Source organism: Molossus molossus, unplaced genomic scaffold (assembly GCF_014108415.1).
Source record: "Molossus molossus isolate mMolMol1 unplaced genomic scaffold, mMolMol1.p scaffold_m16_p_17, whole genome shotgun sequence".
Taxonomy (NCBI): Eukaryota; Metazoa; Chordata; class Mammalia; order Chiroptera; family Molossidae; genus Molossus; species Molossus molossus.
Window position 1 is genome coordinate 2,476,381 of NW_023425352.1, and position 22,172 is coordinate 2,498,552.

The 22,172-nt window shown below is 60.9% G+C and overlaps 1 protein-coding gene across 1 annotated transcript in view; it reads right to left on the bottom strand.

Moving 5' to 3' along the window:
* Window positions 1–232: 232 nt before the first annotated feature.
* Window positions 233–22,172, bottom strand: part of CHST15 (carbohydrate sulfotransferase 15) — a 74,114-nt gene continuing 52,174 nt past the window's right edge. Inside the window, exons 5-8 of the mRNA XM_036265366.1 lie at window positions 19,915–20,071; window positions 7,300–7,456; window positions 1,730–1,877; window positions 233–423 (exon numbers count right to left, since the gene is read on the bottom strand). Of these exons, the coding sequence (XP_036121259.1) occupies window positions 233–423; window positions 1,730–1,877; window positions 7,300–7,456; window positions 19,915–20,071 (653 nt within the window). The remainder of the gene's footprint in view (window positions 424–1,729; window positions 1,878–7,299; window positions 7,457–19,914; window positions 20,072–22,172) is intronic.

The window sequence follows — 22,172 nt, forward strand, 5'->3', positions numbered from 1 at the left end:
ACCTGTCGGAAGCCGGCTCCGGGTGGCCCGAGGAGGGGAGCGTCCAAGGGGCCAGCTGCCCGCTGTCTGACATGCAGAGGAGATTCCGGAAGGTCACAGCAGGCGTGCCCGGGAGGGAAGGGAGCCTCGAGCGGCGGGGCATTCTCCACGCTCCGAGCACGGCGGGGCCCCGCGAGGGGACTTCTGTCGCGGCGGCAGTGCGCCTGCAGGCCGGCCGGGGGCGGAGCCGGACTCACGTCTTCTGCCAGGTGAAGGCCTCGTCGGCGAGGACCAGCGCCAGCCTGGCGTTGAAAGGCCCGTAGAAGTCCCGCAGGATCCTCTGGGTGACGGGCCACATGGGCCCCAGGTTCCGGTCCTCGGGCCGCCGAGCGTTGGACGCCGGGCTCTTGGTCATCAAGGCCTCCTGTTTCCCACTCAAAGGCCCTGGAACAGAGAGAGGCCCCGTGAGGCGGAGGCACAGGCACAGGCACGGCGGAAGCCCCACGCCTCGTGTTGAGACGGGGGTTTCCCGAGAATGCGTGTGGAGATCAGATTCTCCGGCTGCACCACGATGGGGGTGCTGAGGGCGGCCGGCCGGGATCGCTCGTGAGCTGCAGGGCCCACGGCCCAGGGCCTGACACCTGCCTTCCGAGGCTCTTCTGGGCCTCACCCTGCCTCTGCCATAGAGGGCTGGCGCCCATGCCCACCGCCTGTCCTTGGGCACCTGGCAACCTGCCAGGCACAACCGTGACCTTAGAGTTTCCGAGTCACTACCCGTCGGCATTTCCACCTCCGGCTCCTGACGCAAAGGCCCCACGGCTGGGCCACAATTCACCCTGCATCCTGCTGCAAAGCGGCCATGCGGGGGGGAGAAGAGGAGCCGCCTGTGCCCAGAGGACCCCTGGCTGAACCCCGCAGCAGGCCATCAGTGGGGACAGGCCGGGAACAGGCCAGCAGGTGCTGTGCGATGCTGCCACCTCCACCCCCAGGCCTCTGGACCAGCCGCCTCTCATGTTCACCCATCATCGGTCCACTGCCAGGCTCTGCCCCGGGCTCTCGGGGGTGGGCCCAAGTCCTGAGAACCCATCCCCCTGTCCTTCCCACCCATCTTCAGGACGAAAGCGCAAGCCCGGAGTCTACAGGAGGCCACCCCAGAGAGAACTGGCTGCAGGCCTGAAGGAGCACGTAGTCACACACTGTCACACGGCCACCTCTCCGAGAAGGGGAGACAGAAAATCAAATGGCAAAATGCTCCCAAGTCTGCTCCCCAGAAGCCTGGACGAGCAGCCACACCCGGCCACAGGGCTGATTCCAGGGGTCCCCATGCCCTAGACTGCGATGGCCTGTCTGTCCCTCCTGCAAGCCCTGTGGCCTCCGCAGGACCGTCCCAGCCACCCACCGACATCTCGTCCACCCCAAGGCTCAGCTCACAGACCCTTTCTTTCCACACTCCCTGCAGCAGCTGGGAGCCCAGCCACCTGGGCGCACCTGCCCTGATGACGCTGACCCTCCCCATCGGTCTCTCAGTTACTGAGCCGCAGCTTCTCCCCTCCCCCCAGTGACCCTGAGCTCCGTGTTCCTCCCCGGGGACCCCTCACCACCGCGCAGAGGCCCCATGTGCAGCTGGCTGAACGGCCTCCCAGCTCAGCCCGGCCCTGCCCAGCTCCCGGGGTCTGCCTCAGTGAGTCCCCCCGACAGCCAGGTCCACGGAGCTCTGGCCCTGCCCCTCGGGCCCCAGCCACACTCGTACCGAGGTCGAGGAACCGGAAGACCCTGTGCATGGTGTCCTTGACGTTGGACGCGTGGTCTTCCAGGCGAAGAACGAGGAACTGCTCTTTATTGAAAACGGCCAGCCAGTCCAGCAGGTACACAGCGTACAGCCCGACTTGCAGCCGCACCTAGGACCGGAGGAGAGGCGTTATCCGGGACCGAGCCCCAGCACCACCGGCTGCTTGCAGAGCGCAACGGCGCTTCGTCTCGAAGCAACCGCAGCAGCGAGCCAAGCGAACACATTCCGCGCACGCTGCCTGTGAAACGCCTCGCGCTCTTGCTTCTTGCAAAGACTCCGCTCCCGGGGCCTCTCAGTCCTCACGACACCCTGCAGGTGGCTCCGCGACGCCATAGGACTGAGGTAAAGGGAGAGGCCAAGGAAAGAGCCACCGAGGTGCGTGTTCTCTGCACAACGTCCTGGCTCCCTCTGCTCCTGTGGCTGGCACGCGGCAGGTGTGACACACCTACAAACACCGGAGACACCCGGGGGAGTGAGCCACCAGCGCCCGGGGCCGCGTGGACTCCCGGCCGTGAGGGGAGGGGCCCATCCGAACCTGTAGGCAGCGGTTCCCTTCCGCCTACACGTGTCTGGGTCTCTGTCCTTCCCTCACATCAAGCTGCACATCTGTGTAGTAGAGAATTAACCTTCACACAGAGAGGTCTGGCCCTTGTCCTCAGTGCCTGGAGGTGACCTCTAAGCCACCTGGGATGTCCTATCTCATGTGAGAGTCTTTGCTCACCTGGGGGCTGGGCCACTGGGCAGTCTGATGCCATGAGTATGACAGGGCTTTGCACCACGCGGTATCGGCCTGACCCCAGGAGAGACTGGAGACTATGGGCAGCCACGTGGACAGCGGGTGACGGAGCCCCAGTAAGTACTCTGGACAGCGGGTGACAGAGCCCCAGCGTGTACTCTGGATAGCGGGTGACGGGCCCCAGCATGTACTCTGGACAGCAGCGGGTGACGGAGCCCCAGCGTGTACTCTGGACAGCGGGTGACGGAGCCCCAGCGTGTACTCTGGACAGCGGGTGACGGAGCCCCAGCGTGTACTCCGGACAGCGGGTGACGGAGGCCCAGCGTGTACTCCGGACAGCGGGTGACGGAGGCCCAGCGTGTACTCTGGACAGCGGGTGACGGAGCCCCAGCGTGTACTCCGGACAGCGGGTGACGGAGCCCCAGCGTGTACTCCGGACAGCGGGTGATGGAGGCCCAGCGTGTACTCTGGACAGCGGGTGACGGAGGCCCAGCATGTACTCTGGACAGCAGGTGACGGAGCCCCAGCGTGTACTCTGGACAGTGGGTGACGGAGCCCCAGCGTGTACTCTGGACAGCAGCAGGTGATGGAGCCCCAGTATGTACTCTGGATAGCGGGTGATGGAGCCCCAGTGTGTACTCTGGACAGCGGGTGACGGAGCCCCAGCATGTACTCTGGACAGCAGCAGGTGATGGAGCCCCAGTATGTACTCTGGACAGCGGGTGATGGAGCCCCAGTGAGTACTGTGGACACCAAAGGCTACGGTGGGTCCCGGTGGGCAGCACCCTGTACATGAGCACACCTGGCGGCTGGGAGGCACTGACACTACCACGCCTCCCAGATGACTGACACTCGGAGTCCAGACCCCCCACCCCACCCCTTGTGCTTCTCCCCTCAGCTGACTAATCCGCGCCTCTCTCCTGCTGAGACCGTCACCATGACTGTAAGAGCCCTCACTGTGCGCCCTGGTTCTTTCCAGTGAATTACTGAACCTGAGGGGGGTTTGGGGAGCCCCTCCACTTGCAAACGGTGTCAGAAGTGGGAGCAGTCTCGGGGACTGTTCCTTCTAACCTTGAAGTGGGCCCTCCGCTCTCAGCGAAGCTCCGAGGAAGAGCGGCCTCCCCTCCCCAGGGGGCCCCCCCGCACTCGGACTCCTGCCGCGGCTCCTCCCGGTCTGCGGCTTCGCCTGGCTCAGCGCCACCCCGTTGCTCGGGCCGTCTGCACCTGCCTGGCGTTGCCGCTGACCGCACTCCGTCTCTAGGTCTCAGCCCTCTGGACACGTAGCCCTGCTCCGAGCCTCCTGGTCTCTGGGGTAAGGTCCCTGGTGTGGCCTGAGCTCCTGGCTCCGGCCCTGCCTCCCGTCCAGGCCTTTAGGCCGACACCCTCTGCATCGTATCCCCTTCCTCCCCGCTCAGCCTCGAGCTCCTCAAGGGCAGGGACCACAGCTCTCCGTCCCATCCTGTGCCGGGCCGCGCCCCCTGGCTCCCACGTCTCGCTGGTGAACTGCCGTGCACCCCGGCGACAGCCAGGGGACGGCACGTTCGTTGGCCACGATGCCCACAGACGCTGGGAGTGTCACCTCCTTGCTCCGTCTCCAGCTCACCATCTCCCTGACCGCGTGGGAGGACGCGGAGGCGGAGCGGTGAGGGGGGGCTGTCCCCAAACTCATCAGCTGCCTCCAGCCCCGGGCTGGGCTGCCTTACCCACCAGCTCGCAAACAGGCCCCACGCAGGGCCAGCGCCAGAGGAAGCCAGACCAGCAGCCTCCGAAATCGCCATGTCCCTCCAGCAGGCGGACCGGGTGACAACGTCCTCCTGTGACCACATCGGCCTCGCGGAGCATCTCAGTCTCCGCCTGACAGGTTCACCTCCTCCAGAGAGCCTGCCTTTGCTTCTCGAGAACCTTCTAAAAGGACGGGCGCTGGGTGTTGGTGGCAGGATGGGGGTAGTTAAGGTAGATGCAGCCTACCCCTGCCTGGCCGTGGGTGACAGAATATTTGTCTGACAGCATGTTTGCGCCCCTCGTGGGCACAGACCAGCTGGCCGAGGGCTCTGGCCACGGGGACCTCCTTCAAGGGCGGGGCTGGCCCAGGGAGGGCGGGGATCTGCACAGGGTCTGCTGGCAGCACACGCCGGAGCCTGGACCCAAAGCCAGGTCCCTGCACTCAGGGCTCACCCGTCCTCGACTCCCTACACAGCCTCTCCACTAGTGTAACGGATTCCCCGCTCACCCACTCATCCATCCATCCACTCCTCACTCACTCGTTCCGTAAACAATCGAGTGCGTGCCAGGTACCCCCAGGCTGTGACGAGCACGGCCTGAGGCCCCGTGAAGCTCGGAATCCAGGGGGGGAATCCAGAGAACAGGGTGAAGGAACCAGTGTCTGGGATTACCCACTGTGATACACACCGTGGGGAACCAACAGGTGGAAAGAGAGGACAGGTCAGGACAAGCAACACCCAGAGAGGCGAGTCCTAGGGAAAGGGAGTGGGGGGGGGGGCTCCAGAACCAGGTGTCCCAGCCCTGGGAGCACAACACGCCCACCCGGAGGGCTTGGGAGACAGACTGGGGACCCCAGCCCAAAGCTCCCGATCCTGGGGTCAGGGGTGAGGCCTGAGAGGCTGCATTTCTGACAGTTCCCAGGGACCAACTCTGCAAACACTGCTCCGAGGCAAGCGGTTGGCCGTCCAGGACCTCACAGGGGAGTGGGCGCAGAGCGTGATGGGGGTGGGGGCGAGGAGGCAGAGAGGAGGCGCGCACTCCGGGCCACGGGAAGGCAGTGAACGTCCTAAGCAGTGCCAGGGTCCTCGTGTGTTTGAGAAACACCACCCTCCTTGCACTGTGGCCGGGATGGGGTTCACGGCTGGAGTGAAATTGGCTTCTCCCGGCCCAGAATGGACGTTCACCCCAAGAGGAGGGCTCTGGATTGCGCCTGACGGCCTGGCTGGAGCCCTCTGGGCAGAAGCTCTCAGGGACCGAGCAAGCCCGTGGGCGACCTTCAATCTGACAGCCAGCGCCGTCCTGCCCAGCGACCCTGCCTCTGGGATCTCGCTCCGACCGAGGCCCCTGCTAAGCCAACCTTGTCATCCTCAGCAAAACAAGAAACTGAATTGAAAAGCACGTGCCTCCTGCCCATTCAAATCTCTGCCCTAGGAGTCCCCGGGGAGGTGAAAACATTCCAGAGCCACGGGACGTGGGACAGAGAGCCCAGCCTGCCCGTCACCGGCTCTGGGCCCTGGGCGGGGGTGAACCTCGCGAACCTCAGCGTCGCCACCTGCAGGACGGGTGTGGAGTTTCGGGGGACCTGGGGAGACTGAAGAAGAGGCGCATTGGAAGAACTTCGGGCATAATGAGCAAACACTGGCTCCCTACCCGTCTCGTGACGGAGATTTTGAAAATTTCTGATTTGAAAAATTTCCAGCATGTGGGTTTCAACCTGTCTGGGCACACACAGGGGTCAACCAATGAAAACATCAGTGAGTAAGAGACAAATCAATGTCTCTCTCTCTCCTCCTCCCTCCCTTCCTCTCTCTCTAAAATCAGTAAATAAAAACTTTCAAAGAAAGAAAATGTCCAGCGTGCACCGCAGTGGAGACTGATGATGCCCCTGAGACTGTGTCACCCAGTCTCAGCTTGCGGCAGGGAGCTGGAGGGGAGGGCGCACCCTTCACTTGCTGGGGAGGACGTGGCTGAGGACATTCTGCCTCCTGGAAACAGGAACAGCTTCTCAGGCATTGAAAAAACATGCAAGAACTGCATAGCTATATTCCTAAATGCAAACAAGGGAAAAGAACAGGTCTTTCCATTGAGACTGTGTTGAAGAAGCATCGAAAGTCACTGGTGGGTGATTTTTAAAACCAACCAAAGGGAGAGGACAGGACACCGTCGGGGAGCTGGTTCTGCGCACCTGCCCATCCTCACTCAGGGCTGTTCTCGCAGCCTCACTAGATGCTAATCTCCCTGGGGCACCCTTGCTCCCTGCAGAGGGAGGGCAGCATGGTAGCTGGGAGGCTGGCAGGGAAGACAGCGGGTGGCAGCTGAAAAGGCCCATCTGCTTCCGCTTTTACCTCCATAAACACAGGTTTTCGCTTCAGCCCCCAGCTCAGAGGCTTGGGAGAAAGTCGTCTGCACCTTCCAACACTTGTCTGTGTTTATAGGCTGACATCCCCTTGCACACATGGCACAGCCAGCACCCAGTCGCCCTTCCAGGGGCACGGACAGGACAGGGGTGCGCACCGGCATGGGGGCACGGGTGGCATGGGGGTGCAGGCTGGTACGGGGACACAGACCGGCACGTGGGTGGCACAGGGGTGCGGGCCAGAATGGGGGCACTCACCAGCACTGGGGCGCGCACTGGCACAGGGGCACGAACTGACATGGGGTGCGCATTGGCACAGGGGCGCGGACAGGCACGGGGGCGCACACTGGCATAGGGGTGCACACCGGCACGGGGGTGCGGACAGGCATGGGGGCGCGGAAGGGACAGGGGTGTGCACTGGCATAGGGGTGTGCACTGGCACAGGGGCGCTCACTGGCACGGGGGCGCACACTGGCATAGGGGTGTGCACCGGCACGGGGCACGCACTGGCATGGGGGCGCAGACAGGCACGGGGGCGAGGGTGGGACGGGGGCGCGCACTGGCATAGGGGTGTGCACCGGCACGGGGCACGCACTGGCATGGGGGCGCAGACAGGCACGGGGGCGAGGGTGGGACGGGGGCACACATTGGCACTGGGGCATGGGTGGGACGGGGGCACGGGCGGCACAGTGGCGCGCACCGGCACGGGACACGCACCGGCATGGCGTTGTTGAGGGTGTTGTTGTAGACGCAGGCGCGCAGAGAGTAGTCCCGCACGCAGTTTTCGAACAGCTGCAGCGCCTCGGTGACCTTCTCGTGGAAGTCGTCCGCAGACTTATTCGAACTTGCGAAGTAGAGATAGTCCGAGTACAGCCTGGGAATGAAAGAAACAGATCGTCTGACCGCCCTCCGGGAGGCCACGAAGACCGACAGCCACGACCTTGTCTGCTTTCGTTGTTAAAATGAAAACGCTGCCATTTCTCGCTGTCCCCTTGCCGATGTGCCATTGCCCTCTGTGCCCCACCCGGGGCCACCAGGCGCTGGGGACTCAGACCCGCCCACACAGGCCCAGGCGCGCCCGCCCGCGGTGTTCCTTCCTGCTTCCCTCTCGCCACCCCGGGCCAGGGCTGTTCGCACGGGAACAGTGACTCAGAAACACCCCGAAACCGTACAACAGGCCCTGAATGTGGCACTCCCCCGTTCCCCACCCCTGCCGGGGCGACCAGGACAGGACAGGACATGCCCCTCTCACTACCACATCTCTGCGTGACACCCTGCGGAGCCACAGACGTTCACGCACGCAGAAGGAACGCTAGGGCACGTGTCTTAGATCCAGACCTACTTTCCAGCACAGCGGAACACACCCCACGTGCAGCAGACACCTGCCTGTGTGTCCATCCGCACACGTGGCTCTGTGCACACAGACTCCTGCACACGCGTGGAACCGCGTTTTCACCCGGAACTGACCGTCTCTCCGTGACCGAACCTCACTCAGGCTCCCCGGGACCTTCTCAGCCAGGCTGAACCTTGAGGACGTCCCCATCTGTCTCTGCAGCCCACTTTAGCCAGAACCCCCACCCTCCGTATGGGACTGGGCTCCCCGTCCCCCACACCTCCCCAGGGGATGTCTGATCACCCCAACCTGCCTGCAGAAAGAATCCTGTTAGGTTTCCAGAGGTGACCATCGGTTCCTTAAAGACCCTTCTAGAAATTTCCTGTGTATACTCAAGCACATATGTGCATATTTTACATTTTTAAAAAAACATAGCTGTGCCCAGCCGGTGTGGCTCAGTGGTTGAGCACTAACTCATGCACCAAGAAGAGGTCACCAGTTCGATTCCAGTAGGGCACAGGCCCAGGTTGTGGGCCTGATCCCCAGTGGGGGGCGTGCAGGAGGCGGCCAATCAATGTTTTCTCTCATCGATGTTTCTATCTCTCTCTCCCTTCCTCTCTCTAAAAATCAATAAAGAAAAATAAATTTTCAATTAAAAAAATAAAAAGCATGCCCTGGCCGGTTTGGCTCAGCGGTTAGAGTGTCAGCCTGCGGTCCTGAGAGACCCGGGTTTGGTTCCCGCTAAGGGCACGTACCTCGGTTGCAGTTTGTCCCCGGCCCGGGTCGGTTGTGCGGGTGGCAGCCACTCGATGTGTCCCTTTCACGTCGATGTTTCTCTCTCTCTCTGTTCCTCTCTCTCCCTCCCACTCTACCTGAACAAAAAATGAAAAAATAAAAAATAAAAATAAAAAATAAAAATAGAAAGCATAGCCATAGCAGATAATGCATCTGTTGTCATGGACCTTTTCTAATCACGCCATCGTGGGGACTCTGAATGTCCGTAAAAGCAGGGAGGACAGCATCCCGCAGCCTAACGCAACGTGGCTCCATTGCCACTGGGAAGGTTTCTTTCACAGAACGGCAGCCAGGTTCCCAGCCTGTTCCTCCCTGTTTCTGGTTGCGGGAGGGGAGGGGAGGGGTACGTTTTTATTCCACTTTTGGTTTTCAAAAATCCCGCTTTGTTTCTGTCTTTTCCTTTTCAATGCACACCCCGCGTTCCCCACCCCCGCCGCCCGGACGCCCTCCACCCACCCCCAGGGGCCCGGGGGAGCAGGGCTGACGGGACTGGCCCTGCTCACGCTGCCATGATGCCCCCCTCAGCTCCACGGTTTGCTTCCCCAACTTCTCCAGCCTGGCTTCCCTCTCTCTGGTGAAGGCAATTCAGCCCATCTGGTTGCTGTGTGTACACGTCTGGGGACGTTACGTGTGCACTGCCGATTGCACCCAGCGCCTCCGCCGTCCCCGGCACCGGGCACACACACTCCTGCAGAAACTACAGTGCCCTTGGCACGAGTCAGCTGCAGAGGGACCTTCTCCAGCCCCTCACCTCCAGCGACAGTCCCAGCAGGATGCAAAGATCCACCGATAATGTGAACACGGCTTCTCAGGAACCTGTCTCCTTCCCACGGGGGCTGGAGACTCGGCCTTTTCGATCCGTCCACGCCAATGTGCCCCGAGGACATCTCTGAGAAGTCTCGCGATGTCCGCGCCCTGCTGCAGACCGCCTGGCATCAAGCACTCCGGAAGAGGGGAGCTTGTCCCTCTCAGCCTGGGCAAACGCTCCAATAGGACTTGCTTCAAGACCGGTCACCAAGACGCTCGTGACTGGTGAGCAGATCCTCCCGGAGACCTGTGCTCACCGCAGCACAGGACCCGGGATGACGCCACATCGCCTGTTGCTGGTGTCCCCGGCACAGCGGTGCTGTTGGCCCCCTCGGAGAATGAGACACCATCATTCTGCAACACGACGCCTCCCCCTGCAGGTCAGTCACAGTGTGACCTAAAGGCTGACGGGCGAATGTCATAATCCATGTGCATGGGCCTCCGGCTGTACGGACTGCGTGGGTCTGCAGGTGCCCCTCCCGGCTCCCACATCTATCCGTCCTCTCGATGGGGCTCAGCCCAAGAAACACTGCCCACGGAATGTACCAGGTGCCTCTGACCCCGTCATCAAAATCTGTATTTAACAGGAAGTCCGGGTCCAGGGTGCTCACTCGGACCCCCATGGCACCACCCGAACTCCCCGCTGGGGCTGGAATCCTATCGTGTAAATTACCACCTAAAAATGCCAAAATGTAAGCTTTCCGTACTGAGGCTTTATTTCGTGGTAATAACATTTCTTGGAGACACTTGGCTCATAAATAAAACAAGAACCCCTCAAGCTGCCTCAATTTTAAATACAAAGTAACTTTGTGAAGAATCCGCTGACTCCACATGATTCTTTAGAGATCAAGGAGTAATTCTGGGGAAAAACCGGGACGTGTCCAGTGTTCCAACCAGGGAAGCCCAGCCCCGCTCGGCTGACACTTCCGATTTTCACCTGCTTGGGATGCTGTGAGGACAACTCAGAACCCACCTCCTGTGAGGCGGGTTTACAGCCTTTTCAGAACCAGGCCGGAATGAGAGATGATGTCCCTGCCACCTGCTTCCCGGAGACCCTGGGTCTGCCCGCAGAGTGGGCGGTGGGCTTTGGGATCCCCGGAGACTGAGCCAGGCGCCTGCTGAGCGGTGCGTCTGTAAGGGGGAGTCCTTCACGCCCACTTCATGGGAAAACCTCTGGGCAGCAACTTCCTTCACCAAAACACTGGCCATTCCAAAGATACGTCCGAGTTTTGCGAATAGGATCTTGTCTGGAAGTAGGGTCTTTGCAGGTCTTCGGACGGGACCGTTGGTCCTAAATCCAATGACCAGTGTCCTCGTAAGAAGAGGAGGGGACACATGCACATGAGGAGGCCATGTGGTGACAGAGGCAGAGACAGCAGAAACGCACCTACAAACCCAGGACGTTCGGAGCCCCCAAACGGCAGGAGCGATGCCTGGGGTCCTCGCCCTCGGAGCCTCCAGACTGGGAGAGAATAGGTTTCTGTGTCTTACGCCACCAAGCCTATGGTCATGTGGACGACAGCCCTCGGAAGCTCACAGAGTCTCTGAACCCAAATTCCCAGGAAGACCAGAGTTCTCTGCACCTCCTCACACCCGGCGGCCCCGAAGAGTCACCAAGTGGGCAAGGGGACCAGACCACGTGGCCAGCTTTCCCGCAGAGAAGCAGAAGGAAGGCAAAAGCAAAGCAGGGTGCTTTCAGAAGAGCATGGTTGGGTCCCCCTCACAGAATTAGGTTAATGCGTCTGCAAGACACACCGCTAGGATTTCCCCACAACTACACTCCGGGGACGAGAGTCTGGGGGTGACCTCAGAGGAGTGAGAGCCACTTGATGGGTTACAACTGCTCAGAAAATACTGAGGACAGCAAAGGTATCAAGAATTAGCATCCAATGGACCTCAAAAACCTGGAGCAGGCTCATAAAAAGTTCACGTGTAGAGATAACCCTAAACGTCAATGTTTTAGTCTAAAATCAACTATACAATGATGAGGCAGGGGAAATACGTAAGTTGAGTTGATATAAACTCATAACACATCATCACAGAGCTGCGGGCACACTGATGCAACCTCAGGATGCATTAATAGAGGTAAGGCGCTAAGAATGTGGGAGGGTATCACTCGGCTCCACCCTGGCAGATCCAGGCCCCAAAGGACACTTGCCTTAGGTGCTGGGAGCCAAACTGCGAGGGGGGAAAAGGTGCTCCAGCTGGAGAAACGAGACTACGAAGCTATGCAGAGCTGGGAGATCGTGCCCATACTCCTGAAGGACTGACCGGCAGTTCAGGAAGAAAGACTGGTTTGATTCAAGGGAACATGTCTCGGCTGTGGCCGCCCAGCATGAAGTGAGTGGCTCCAGGAGCAGGAGCCCCCGAGGCTGGAGGGGACAAGGCCCTGGGCAGAGTGAGGGCCAGCGGACCCTGACACCCAGCCAGCCCTGAGTTTGGGGGCTGCCAAGCCCCCCCTGCAGAACCATCGCATTTTCTTACTCTGAAACCATCTCAAACAGATGGGTGTTACATTTGGCCAGGACTGTTTCCAACAGCAACGCCAAACACAAGTCCAAATGCATCCCGGGCCTTCCGTGCCGTGGTTATTTTAGAAGGCTGCTGGGTGACCCCGGGACACTGAGCCTGCGCTCCCAGCCGCTCCCTTCAGCTCCTTCCCTGGGTGCTGCAGGGTCCCGGGGCCCAGAGCTCCCGGAGGACAGTGGGATCGGAGGTGTGTGTTGGGGGAGCTCCCCAACCTGCTGCTTCCAAAGGGAACTACATCTCTCCCCACAGGACAGGCGTAGCCATCGTACATGAAGGCCCCACCATGTAAAATATGGACAGTTACCCCGAGGCCATCGCCAAATTCAAGGACTCTGCCAGAGCAGCTCTGAGCACACCTGGGCACAGGCCGGTGCACAGACCACTGTGACCTCAGGGCAGCACGACTCCGTGGCTCCTCCTCCAGGCCAGCCTCAGTGAGGACTGGACAGGCACAGCTCCCAGAATCCTCTTGGAGCCCACCCTCATGTGCCCCATGGTTCCTGAGGGCTGTCTCCCCCTCCAGGCCGGTCCAGGTACTGCAAGCATGTCCACCACCCAAGTCCTCAACCACCCCGGGGGGACACACACCGACGGTCACCATCCTGGCTTCTGAGAAGACTGACATTGAGAGAGATGAAGAGATTCCCAAGGTCACGTGGCCCAGGGGTTTTCAGGGCTGGGACCCAAACACACCCAGGCAGGTCTGCCGGGGCCCGGAGCCCCCTGACCCAGGAGGACATGAACCCTTTTATCTATGAGCCTATCTGGTTCACAGAGCAGTTTCACACGATCCAGTGACCGGACAGATCGCGGGGGCTGGCAGGGAGGAAGGGCAGGCCGCAGGGGCTCGGTCTGGACCCCGGCTGGGCAGCAGCACGCCAGGCCGAGGGCCCGGGACGGGGGCCTCGCTGCACAGCCAAGGCCTCTGCCCCAGGGCTGCTGCGTGTCCCCGTGCAATCCCTCCACCCCCAGCACTGTCGGCAGGAGAGGTCCCCCAGCTCCACCCGGTGGCCCAGAGTCGATGCCACACGCCGCCCGAGCCCGGCCGGCAGCGCACGGTCACCTCTGGGCGTGCAGACCGAGAAACCACGGCGCTCCTGCCCGTGACCCGCGCTGCACAAAACCGCCCTTTACTAACAGCCCTGTGGGAACTCTCGGGTCTGCCAATGACTTTATAAACACTCCCCAAAAAACAAACAGTGTCCGACACAGGAATTTTCGGCATGAAGTTCTTCTCGCAATAACAAGATGCCGGGGGCTAGGCTGAATGGTCTTCAGAGAAGGCCCAGCTGTCCCGGCCTGGCCTGGCCATGGCCACCTCCCCCCTGGCTGCGAGGGCCGAGGCAGCCCCCGCCGGCGTCGGCTCACGCAGGAAGGTGACCCCGTCCGGCTTTCAGGGCCCACGAAAGGCGTGTCGGGGACACCGGACAGGCAGCTTCAGGGAAGCACAATGCCGGCTTCACCAGAAAATGACCAGGCAGCTTCGGGACGGCCTTCCTGCCGACCACCACTTCCCACTCCTGACCCCCGGGCTCGGCGAGAAAGGGGGGTGCTGGCCGGGGAGGACCGGTCTGCGGCTGTCCCACGGCCGAGACTCCGCCGGCCTCCTCCGCCCCACCTCCTGCCCACAGGAGCTCTCCAGTGCCCCTCCGAGTGTCCACATTAATAACCGACCCGCCGGCGCCTGCTTCCCGGTCCTCGCCGGCGCCCACGCTCCCCTCCTGCCTCGACCTGGACACGCCGGGCTCCTCGCACACGGTTCCGGCACTGGCGCGTCGCAGAGAGATTCTCGTCAGAGGTCGCCAGCCACTCAGAACATCAGTCCCTCAGCTCCCCGCCGTGGGCGCGGGTGGTTTCCCGGGGTCGGCATCTTGCTCTCTCTGGCTCAGGCACCCTCACAGACTGGGTCCTGACTCCCACCGACCTTTGCAGAAGTGGGGAGTTACCCTGTGGAAGGTTCACGGTGCAGTCCCTCCCAGAAACCGCTCCCCTAAAAAGACTGGCCGCATCCAAGGTCAAGTCTTCCAGGGCAGACCACAGCCGACGGCTGGTGGGTGGGAGATGTCTCACTGGGGCAGCTCCGAGGGTCCATTCTAGCTGAGACCTCACAGGGCTGCCCCCATGGGCCCCTGACACCCCCCTGCACCCGAATCGCTGTCTCAGAGTCGGCCGCCGGGGGCCAGCGATTAGCGTGAAAGCCTCAGTTCCTCAGCCAGACTGACATGGGATCGAATCCCAGCCTGGCCACTTTACTAGCCAGCTGACTGTGGACAGGGGCCTCAACCCCCGAGCCCACGGGCCTCACCCATGAGCACAGCACCTCGGCCCTGGAGGGGCGTGGCCAGAGCCGGCCGGAGCAGGTGCTCAGTGGTGGTCACTTCACCGAGGGCTGCCCCAGCCCGGCCAGACGGGCCCAGGAGGGCGGGCAGGAGGACTAGACTCCCGTACACATACTGCATCCAGCACGTCCGAGCGAGTCGAGGGTGCTCAGTCTGCTCCTTCTTCTTCTTATTTGTAACTACGGAGATCTCACAACAACAGCGAATAATTATGTAACATTTTCCATCTGTCCTGTCATTTCATCCTCACAACCCTAGCGGCAGGACTATCACCCCCGTTTCACCGACGAGAAAATGGGGCCCAGAGAGGTTAGGCAACTTGCCTGAGGTCACACAGCCGGTGAGGGGCAGATCTGGGGTTCGAATGCAGACCATGTGTCCTGTCCCCCAAGGCTGTGTACCTGTCACCTTGATCCTGGTTCCCTCTCGGCTCACCATCCCCACCCCCCCTCCCACTCTGCAGAAGGAGCGACAGCCATGAACCCCGGATTCCTGCTCATTCCTCCCGTCCGTCCGTCCGAAGGGCCGACTGCAGAGAGGAGAATGCCTGCCATGAAGGGCCTCATTCCTCTCATTCCCGTTTTATCGTCACAACAGGATTAACAACCCGCCAGCCCAGGGGTTGTTAACATCGGTTTATACAAGCAGATGAGGGCAACAACCCCCCCACGCTCCCAGGCTCAAGGCATCCGGGGCAAAATCACGTTCTCGCTCTTCTCCGAGCTGAGTCCTCCTTTCTGACTCCTCACCATGAAACGCGGGGAGTCGAGGCTCCTGCGGTGGCCGCTTCTGTGCAGAATTAAACCCGAAATACTGAGACAGCAAAACCCCAGCAGATGGGGCCGGACGGCCCTCCCAATATCCCATCCGTGACCCAGGTCGGGGGGTCAGCACCCCCAGCCACGGCCGCAACCGCCTCTGGGTCAAAGGCGGGCACCCACCGACCCCCTCGCGCGGAGCCTGGGGGCCAGCGTGAGACCATCGAGAAGAAGGGCCTTTCCCACTCAGGGATCGAACGAAACGAGAACTTCTGCCGGTAACCGGTGGTTCTTTCTGACCCGCGGGGCCGTCCAGCCCAGGAACGCACACCTGAGTTTTAGATGGCCGCTGTCTCCTACAGAGAAAGTTACAGAACCCCCGCTGGTCCAGGCCGTGAGAACCACCCACCCTCCGTCCGCTGTCCCTCTCCTCCCCTCCAGAGTAAAGAGCAGACTGACCATTCACATCCTTCTTTGCAAACCTCCAAGTGACTGACGTGATTTGCTTCTAAGTCCAGCATTTTCAAACCCCTGACCTCCAGTCACTTAGAGACATAAAGGTGAAAGGTATATCAAATCCCGAAATAAAAGTGCCCCCTCCACACGGCCCAGCCAGGACGTAAAAGGAAATGGACCGTTTGGCCCAACTCCACGGGCAGCCAGCAACCCGGGCGGTCGCCCGCCGGCACAAGCGCGAGGTCACGGAAGCACACGGCCCAGCGGCCCAGGGCCCGGTCAGGACACGGAACACAGGCCCCCGTGTTTGTTTCGAGGGCGACCTAAACACCCGACGTTTACCATGCTCTCTGGCTCAGAGGGCAACGAGCCAGCCACTTCGGAGAGGCCGTGAGTCACAGGTTTCGACAAAGAAGGAATTCCTATCGTCACGCAGCTTTATAAACGTTTAAAAAGCAGCGGAACAGCTGCTGCCGTCAGCAACCCACACGGGAACTGTGCCCGCGCGACACCCCGCATCCTGGCATCACCGTCTCCTGGAGGCTCGGCCCCCGTTCCCGGAGGGCCAGAGTGTGGACCGGGCAGAGCGGGTAACTTCTGGATGGTCCCCAGAAGCTTCGGGCTCTGCAACTCCCACCCCTTGAGTGCGGCCTGCACCCCGTGACTTGCTTCTCAGCGAGAGCACATGGCAAAGGCGGGGGGCTGTCGGCGCCGCGATCTGATTACAACAGATGGGGACTCCGACCAGGCAGCGAGTGTGTCCTTTGCTGGCTGTGATGAAGAACGCGGACGTGGTGGCGAGGCCCAGGGACAAGGTCCTGAGGCGGCTCCTGGTGAACAGCCAGCCAAGAGCGAGGCCCTGCTGCTGACAGTCCTTGGGCTGAACCCCGCCGACAGCCACACGACTGGAGGCGGAGCCGGCCCTCGGCCAGCCTTCCGAGGAGACCCGCCCTGGTGACACCTGATGGCAGCCCAGGGAAGGCAAGACGTTGAAGTGAGGGCCTGGAGGAGCCGGGCCAGGTGTGACCCCCAGGAACTGCTGCTGAAGCCGCCACACCTCTGGGTGACTTGTTACACAGCCGTAGATGATGACATGGCAGCACCCCAACACCAGTCAGCTCCCCGCCACCGGCCCGCACCCCGCGCCCTCCCTCCCCCTGGGCACCAGTCCACCCAGCACGACAGGGCCACGCCGCGTTCTGACAGTGTGCCCGTCCTTGTTCACCGGGGGCGTGTGTCAGCACCAAGCACGGCTGCCCAACATGTGATCGGGGCTCAATAAATATTTCAATTGATGGAATATGTTTCCGTTAAATCTAGGACCAGGAAGGCAAGAAACCTTGGCTTTCATGTTCCAGTATCAATCGAGTATTGATTGGTTCTTTAAAAGAGAAAAGTCCTGGCCGGTGTGGCTCAGCGGTTAGAGTGTCGGCCCGCACACCCAAGGGTCGTGGGTTCGATTCGTTAGGGGCCTGTACCTGGGTTGCACGTCCAGTCCCCGGCCCTGTCAGCGCATGTGCAGGAGGCAGCTGATCGATGTCTCTCTCTCACATCGATCTCTCTCTTTCTCTCCCCCACCTTCCCTCCCTCTCAAAAAAAAACCAATGGAAAAAGTCTCCTCCTCCCGTGAGTAGTAACAAAACAAAAGGAAGAAGAGGAGGACAGACTATGGGGATGGCCGTCTTGTGGCCTGTGGCCCTCTTAAGGAAGACAGTCCTCAGGCTGGGGGCTGGGGGCTGGGGGCAAGCGGGCAGGTTCTGCTGGGACTCCGCTGGCTGAGCTGGGCAGCGGGACGGCCCTCCCTGCCGAGGCTCGCTGTCCCCGCACTCCGGCCCTCAGAGGGAGGATCTGAACAGCAGGGAGAGAGGGACGCTCGGAGAAGCTGGACTCTCCGTTCTGCCTGCTCAGGACGCTTTGTCCCCTTGACCACCTTCCTTCTTGGTTTAATTGGCAAACTCTTACTCATCCATCAAAACCCAGCTTGGCCTCAGCCCCTCCAGAACAGCCTTGTGAGACGTCCCAGTGAGGAGCTCACTCTGCCCCGCCTCACCCTCCCTCTGCTCCGCAGAGCACAGTAACCACGGCCATGCCTGTCTCCCCAGCCAGCGTGAGCCCCACTTCCCCAGGGCCCGGATGAGGCTGGCACCTTCCGAACCAAGCCCGGACGCAGGCTGGTGCCCCTCTCCGGGCCGAGGGAGGGATACGAGGCTGCCGTTTTCACCCCACCCTCTGTGGTTGAGGCTTCCTCAGAATGGGGAAACGGGATGTGACAGGAAGACACTGGGGAGCACACTCCTGGGAACCGCAGCAGGGGCGCTCTGGGGGAGGGGCAGAGCAGCTGTGGAAACACCTCCGTGGGCGGCCAGGGGCATTAGTCACCAGGCCTCTCCTTTCAAGGCTGACCGCTATGTATCATGTCTCCCCGAGGGCCCCACGGGTCAGTGTCAACTGCTCTCGATCTAGGGGGCCAGCCACTCCAGGCGCAGAGGGCCAAACCCCTGCCTCCAAAGCATGGGAACTGGCAGGCAGGACGCGGGGGCTGCTCCGAGGCCCGCAGCCTCGAGGTCCTGCTGCCCGAGCTGGGGTGCAGGGCCCGAGGCTGGAGGCGACCAGAAGCAGGGAACCCGTCGCAGCAGGTGGACGTGCCGTGTGGCATGGCACCGGGGGACCGCGGGATGGAATGGAGGGGCCATCAGCTCTCTTCTGCCCGGGTCACCCGGCCAGCAGCAGGGCCGCTCTGAGAATTCCACGCGGGACAGAGTCAGGAGCCGTGCCCAGGGCCGGACCTCGGGGTGTCCCTCTGGGGACGGCCACGTGAAACGTCAGAAACAAGATGTGCGACTGATTCACACACGCGACACCCATCTGCCGGGGAAGCGGACGGGAAGAGACCCACGAAACAGACCAGCGCGCTCTGCTGGACGCTGCGGGTGTTCCTGAAGACGGGTTTCCGATGGAGCTTCTGAAATGTTCCCGACGACATGCCTTGTGGTCGCCGGCAAGGACGCGGAGCCGGGAAGGTGGGCCATCCTGGAAGGGATCGGGGCTGCATCCGTGTCCGCAGGCTGTTGTGACAAATGACCACAACGTGTGGCCTAGAGGCACAGGGACCGACTCTCTCCGAGTTCTGAAAACAAGACATCTGATACCGGACGTGGGCAGGGTGGGTTCCTCTGAATTCTCTGAGGGGCGGCCGGTGCCTGTCCCCCAGCTCCTGGTGGCCGCGGAAGGTCCTCCGCATTCCTTGGCTTGTGGCTGCATCACGCCAACCTGGCTGCATGGCCACACGGCCCTCTGTCCTATGTGTCTTGTCCCCTCCTCTTCTCAAGGACACCGGTTACTGCATTCCGGGCCCATGCTAATCCAGTGTGACCTCATCACCCAAGTACCTCTGCAAAGACCCGGTTTCCAAACAAGGTCACAGTCACACACCCAGGCTGGGAGCTAAGAGTTCATGGTATCTTTCCGGAGGACACACTTCCACCTATCGCAAGAGCTCATCCGCCCAGAGGAAGGTGCGACGCAGAGGGCCGTGGCCACTGCCTTCAGAACCCGGCCAGCTGCCCCATTTCAGGGTCAGATGTGGTCTGCGGGAAAGAAACGGGTCCAACGTGCGGCCCCTCCCAAGGACAGACCCGGTCTCGACATGGGGGGTGCTCCCTCTGAGCAGTCCTGGGCTGGACTGGCCTCCTGTGGTGGTATCTGTGAGGACGCCGGGCTACATCACTGGAAGGCCCGGCACCCTGGGGTTCTGTCATCCACAAGGCCTTACCAAGGACTGAAGCGTCGCCCAGCTCCGGCCCGGGGACCCCACACTGCTTGGCATCGCGCTGGCTTTGCCTCAGCCGCACTGGGCAACCCCTGCTCTCTGCAACCCAGCAGCTGCCGTCCTCCTTCCTCGGCCTCGGGGAAGCTGCGCCAGGCACCGCAGAGCCCCGGGCGGGGATCGGTCACGGCGGGAGACGGGAGTCCCAGGAGTTAAACCAGCAGATTCCAGGGACATCTCTCATTTCCTGGCAGAACCCGCGGAGCACCCCCCGCCCCCATCGAACCAGCCAGAGGCTAAAGACCACAGCGCAGGGTCCGAATGGCCAAGAAAACAATCCACAACTTGTTTGGACACAGCGAAGATTACCCCAAGGACAATATTTACATAAGAAATGCCACTAACGTTGCAAGTTCGGCTTGTTTGTTTTATTTTATTTTTTTAAAGAGGCACAACCTTGCTTAGGATAAGAAAGACTGTTCTTGAAAATGTCTTCCCCTCCCCGACGCCCCACCACCACCACCGCAACAGAAAACCCTCCCTGCTCACCTCTCCACGGGGTCCCTGAGCATGACGATGAGCTTTGCGTCCGGCTGGAAGGCGTGGATGAAGTCCTGGGTCAAGAAGGGCGGCTCGCCGTCCGAGCTGTTGTCGTAGAAGAAGGTCCAGGCGTTGTTGTCCCACATGGTGGAGGCACTGGCCTCCCCTGGAGATGGAAGACACTGCAGGTGGGCAGGGGAGCTGGGGGGCAGGTGGGCGGGGCCGAGGGACGGGATCTCCCAGAACAGCCCGTGTGAGGGCCAAGCCGGGCGCGAGCTGCCCTTCACACTGGGGAGTGGAGGCTGAGACCCACCCTCTGCCTCGGGGACACCCCCCATCCGCCAAGAACCTCGATCTGGGAACCGGGGTGGTCCAGGTGACACCGAGCATGCCTCCTCCAGCCCCGCTCCCAGGACGTGCGAACACCTCCACAGCACCGGCCCCCCGACTCCACGACATTAACTGTGCTCACGGGGCACAGCTCTGTGGCACTGTAAGGGCCCACTGAGAATGTCCGAGATGGTTTTCTTCAGAAAGCATCAGGGCTGCAGGAGCCGCTGGGGAAGTGACCCTCGCTAGGAGACGGGGTGTAATGTGCGTGGATCTCGCCCTGAAATCGCACCGGCTGATCGGGGCACAGAGAGAGGAAGGCGCTGCCCAGGGCTCCCAGGACCCCCGCCTTGGGCTCTGTGCCCGCCCCAGCGCCCCCACAGCCGCCCCCACTCAGTCCCGTCTGGGGACACGGCCCCCGTTCACTGTGGTCGGCATGAATGGAGGGTGAAAACGTTCACTATTCTCGGCTGGGGCGAGGCCTAGGCACGGACATTTCAACACTCCTCTCTCAGAAAAATGGACCGATTCCCAGATTTTTTTACGACAGTCTTCAGAGTTTTGGAAAGAAAGGCAAATCAATCCATCACTTATATGCCCCATTCCCTGACCTTTCCTGTGAGACTCTGACACATCTCAAAGCCACTCATGCAGGAAGAATCCGACCCAAAGACCGGCCTCTGCCCAGGGCGGAGCGCGGTGCTCCGGGAGGCACCGTCAGGTCCAGGGGCCTGTTTCTGCTCCGGCCTTGTTCTTACTTTTTTAAGAGAGAATGCCGTAGATACAGAAAAGGCAAATCAACCAGAAACCCTTTGACAACTCCACCGACAGCAAGCGAGGGGCTATCAGGACAATATCTTAAACTAAACTGGCACAAATTCCGTCAGACGTCACAATGAACTGGTTCCAAAGCCACGAAGCATGCGTCTGTCCATCTGTCCATCCATCACCCATCCTTCACTCATCCTCATTCACCCATCCGTCCGAAAGCATCCACTTGGTGTGCAATGCATGCCTGGCTCTGCCCTTGGCCGTGGGGACGGACCAGGGGAACGAGACAGGTGACTCCTCTCTCAGAGTGTACAGTCTGCAGAAAGACCAACAATTCAGTCAACAGTCAGAGCCCCCGTGTGCACTGTGATGGGGCAAAGCAGGGGCCACGCACAGAGGCAGGCACCTTGCGACAGGCCTAAAGCCCCAGCGCCAAAGAACCCGGCCACGCGAGTCCCTCGTGACTCCAGCCATTCGCCCAGACCATGAGGAAAGGCCCTCTCTGTCTGACCCGTGGGCTGGGAAAAAGAAAGCCCTTATCGTCCTAGCAAGGATCTAACCGGAGGAAGCTAGAGCGGAGCTGAATCACAGTTCAGGGCTGAGAGGAACCCAGAACCGATCTGGTCCAACACGCCCATTTTACAGATGTGCAGACTGAGGTTGGGGCCACAGCGCAGGCTGGGGCCCGAGCAGGGCTAGACGCCCGCTCTCCCTCGGCCCCTCCGCTGCCACAGAACTCAGCTCTCGGCAATGGGGCAGATTTGTTCTTTCTTCTTCCTTTTAAAATGTAGAAGCTCTCCTTCCTCATTCATTATCTAGTCTCTGTTCCCTGACCCGAGGATGCATATTTTTAGCCTTTTCATAAGAACCTGAGATTTTTCCCAGAAGCATATAGGGGATGGAAATCACAGTCAAATATTAAACGGACTTGTGGTGTGGGGTGTTTGGACCCCAAGACTGTAAAAATAAAGCTAGTAGCCCATTCACACCGCAGGGAGAGGTATGACCTCATATGGCTCCCAGGACTCGGTTCTGAACTAAAATAAAATAAAACATTTTAGATCGGGTCTTAGGCCCCTCAGACAAGAGAACCATAGGCAAAGAGCCGGCTGTTACATGGTTGATCACAATTCCTCCTGGTCGCTAACAGATTCATTGAATTTGCA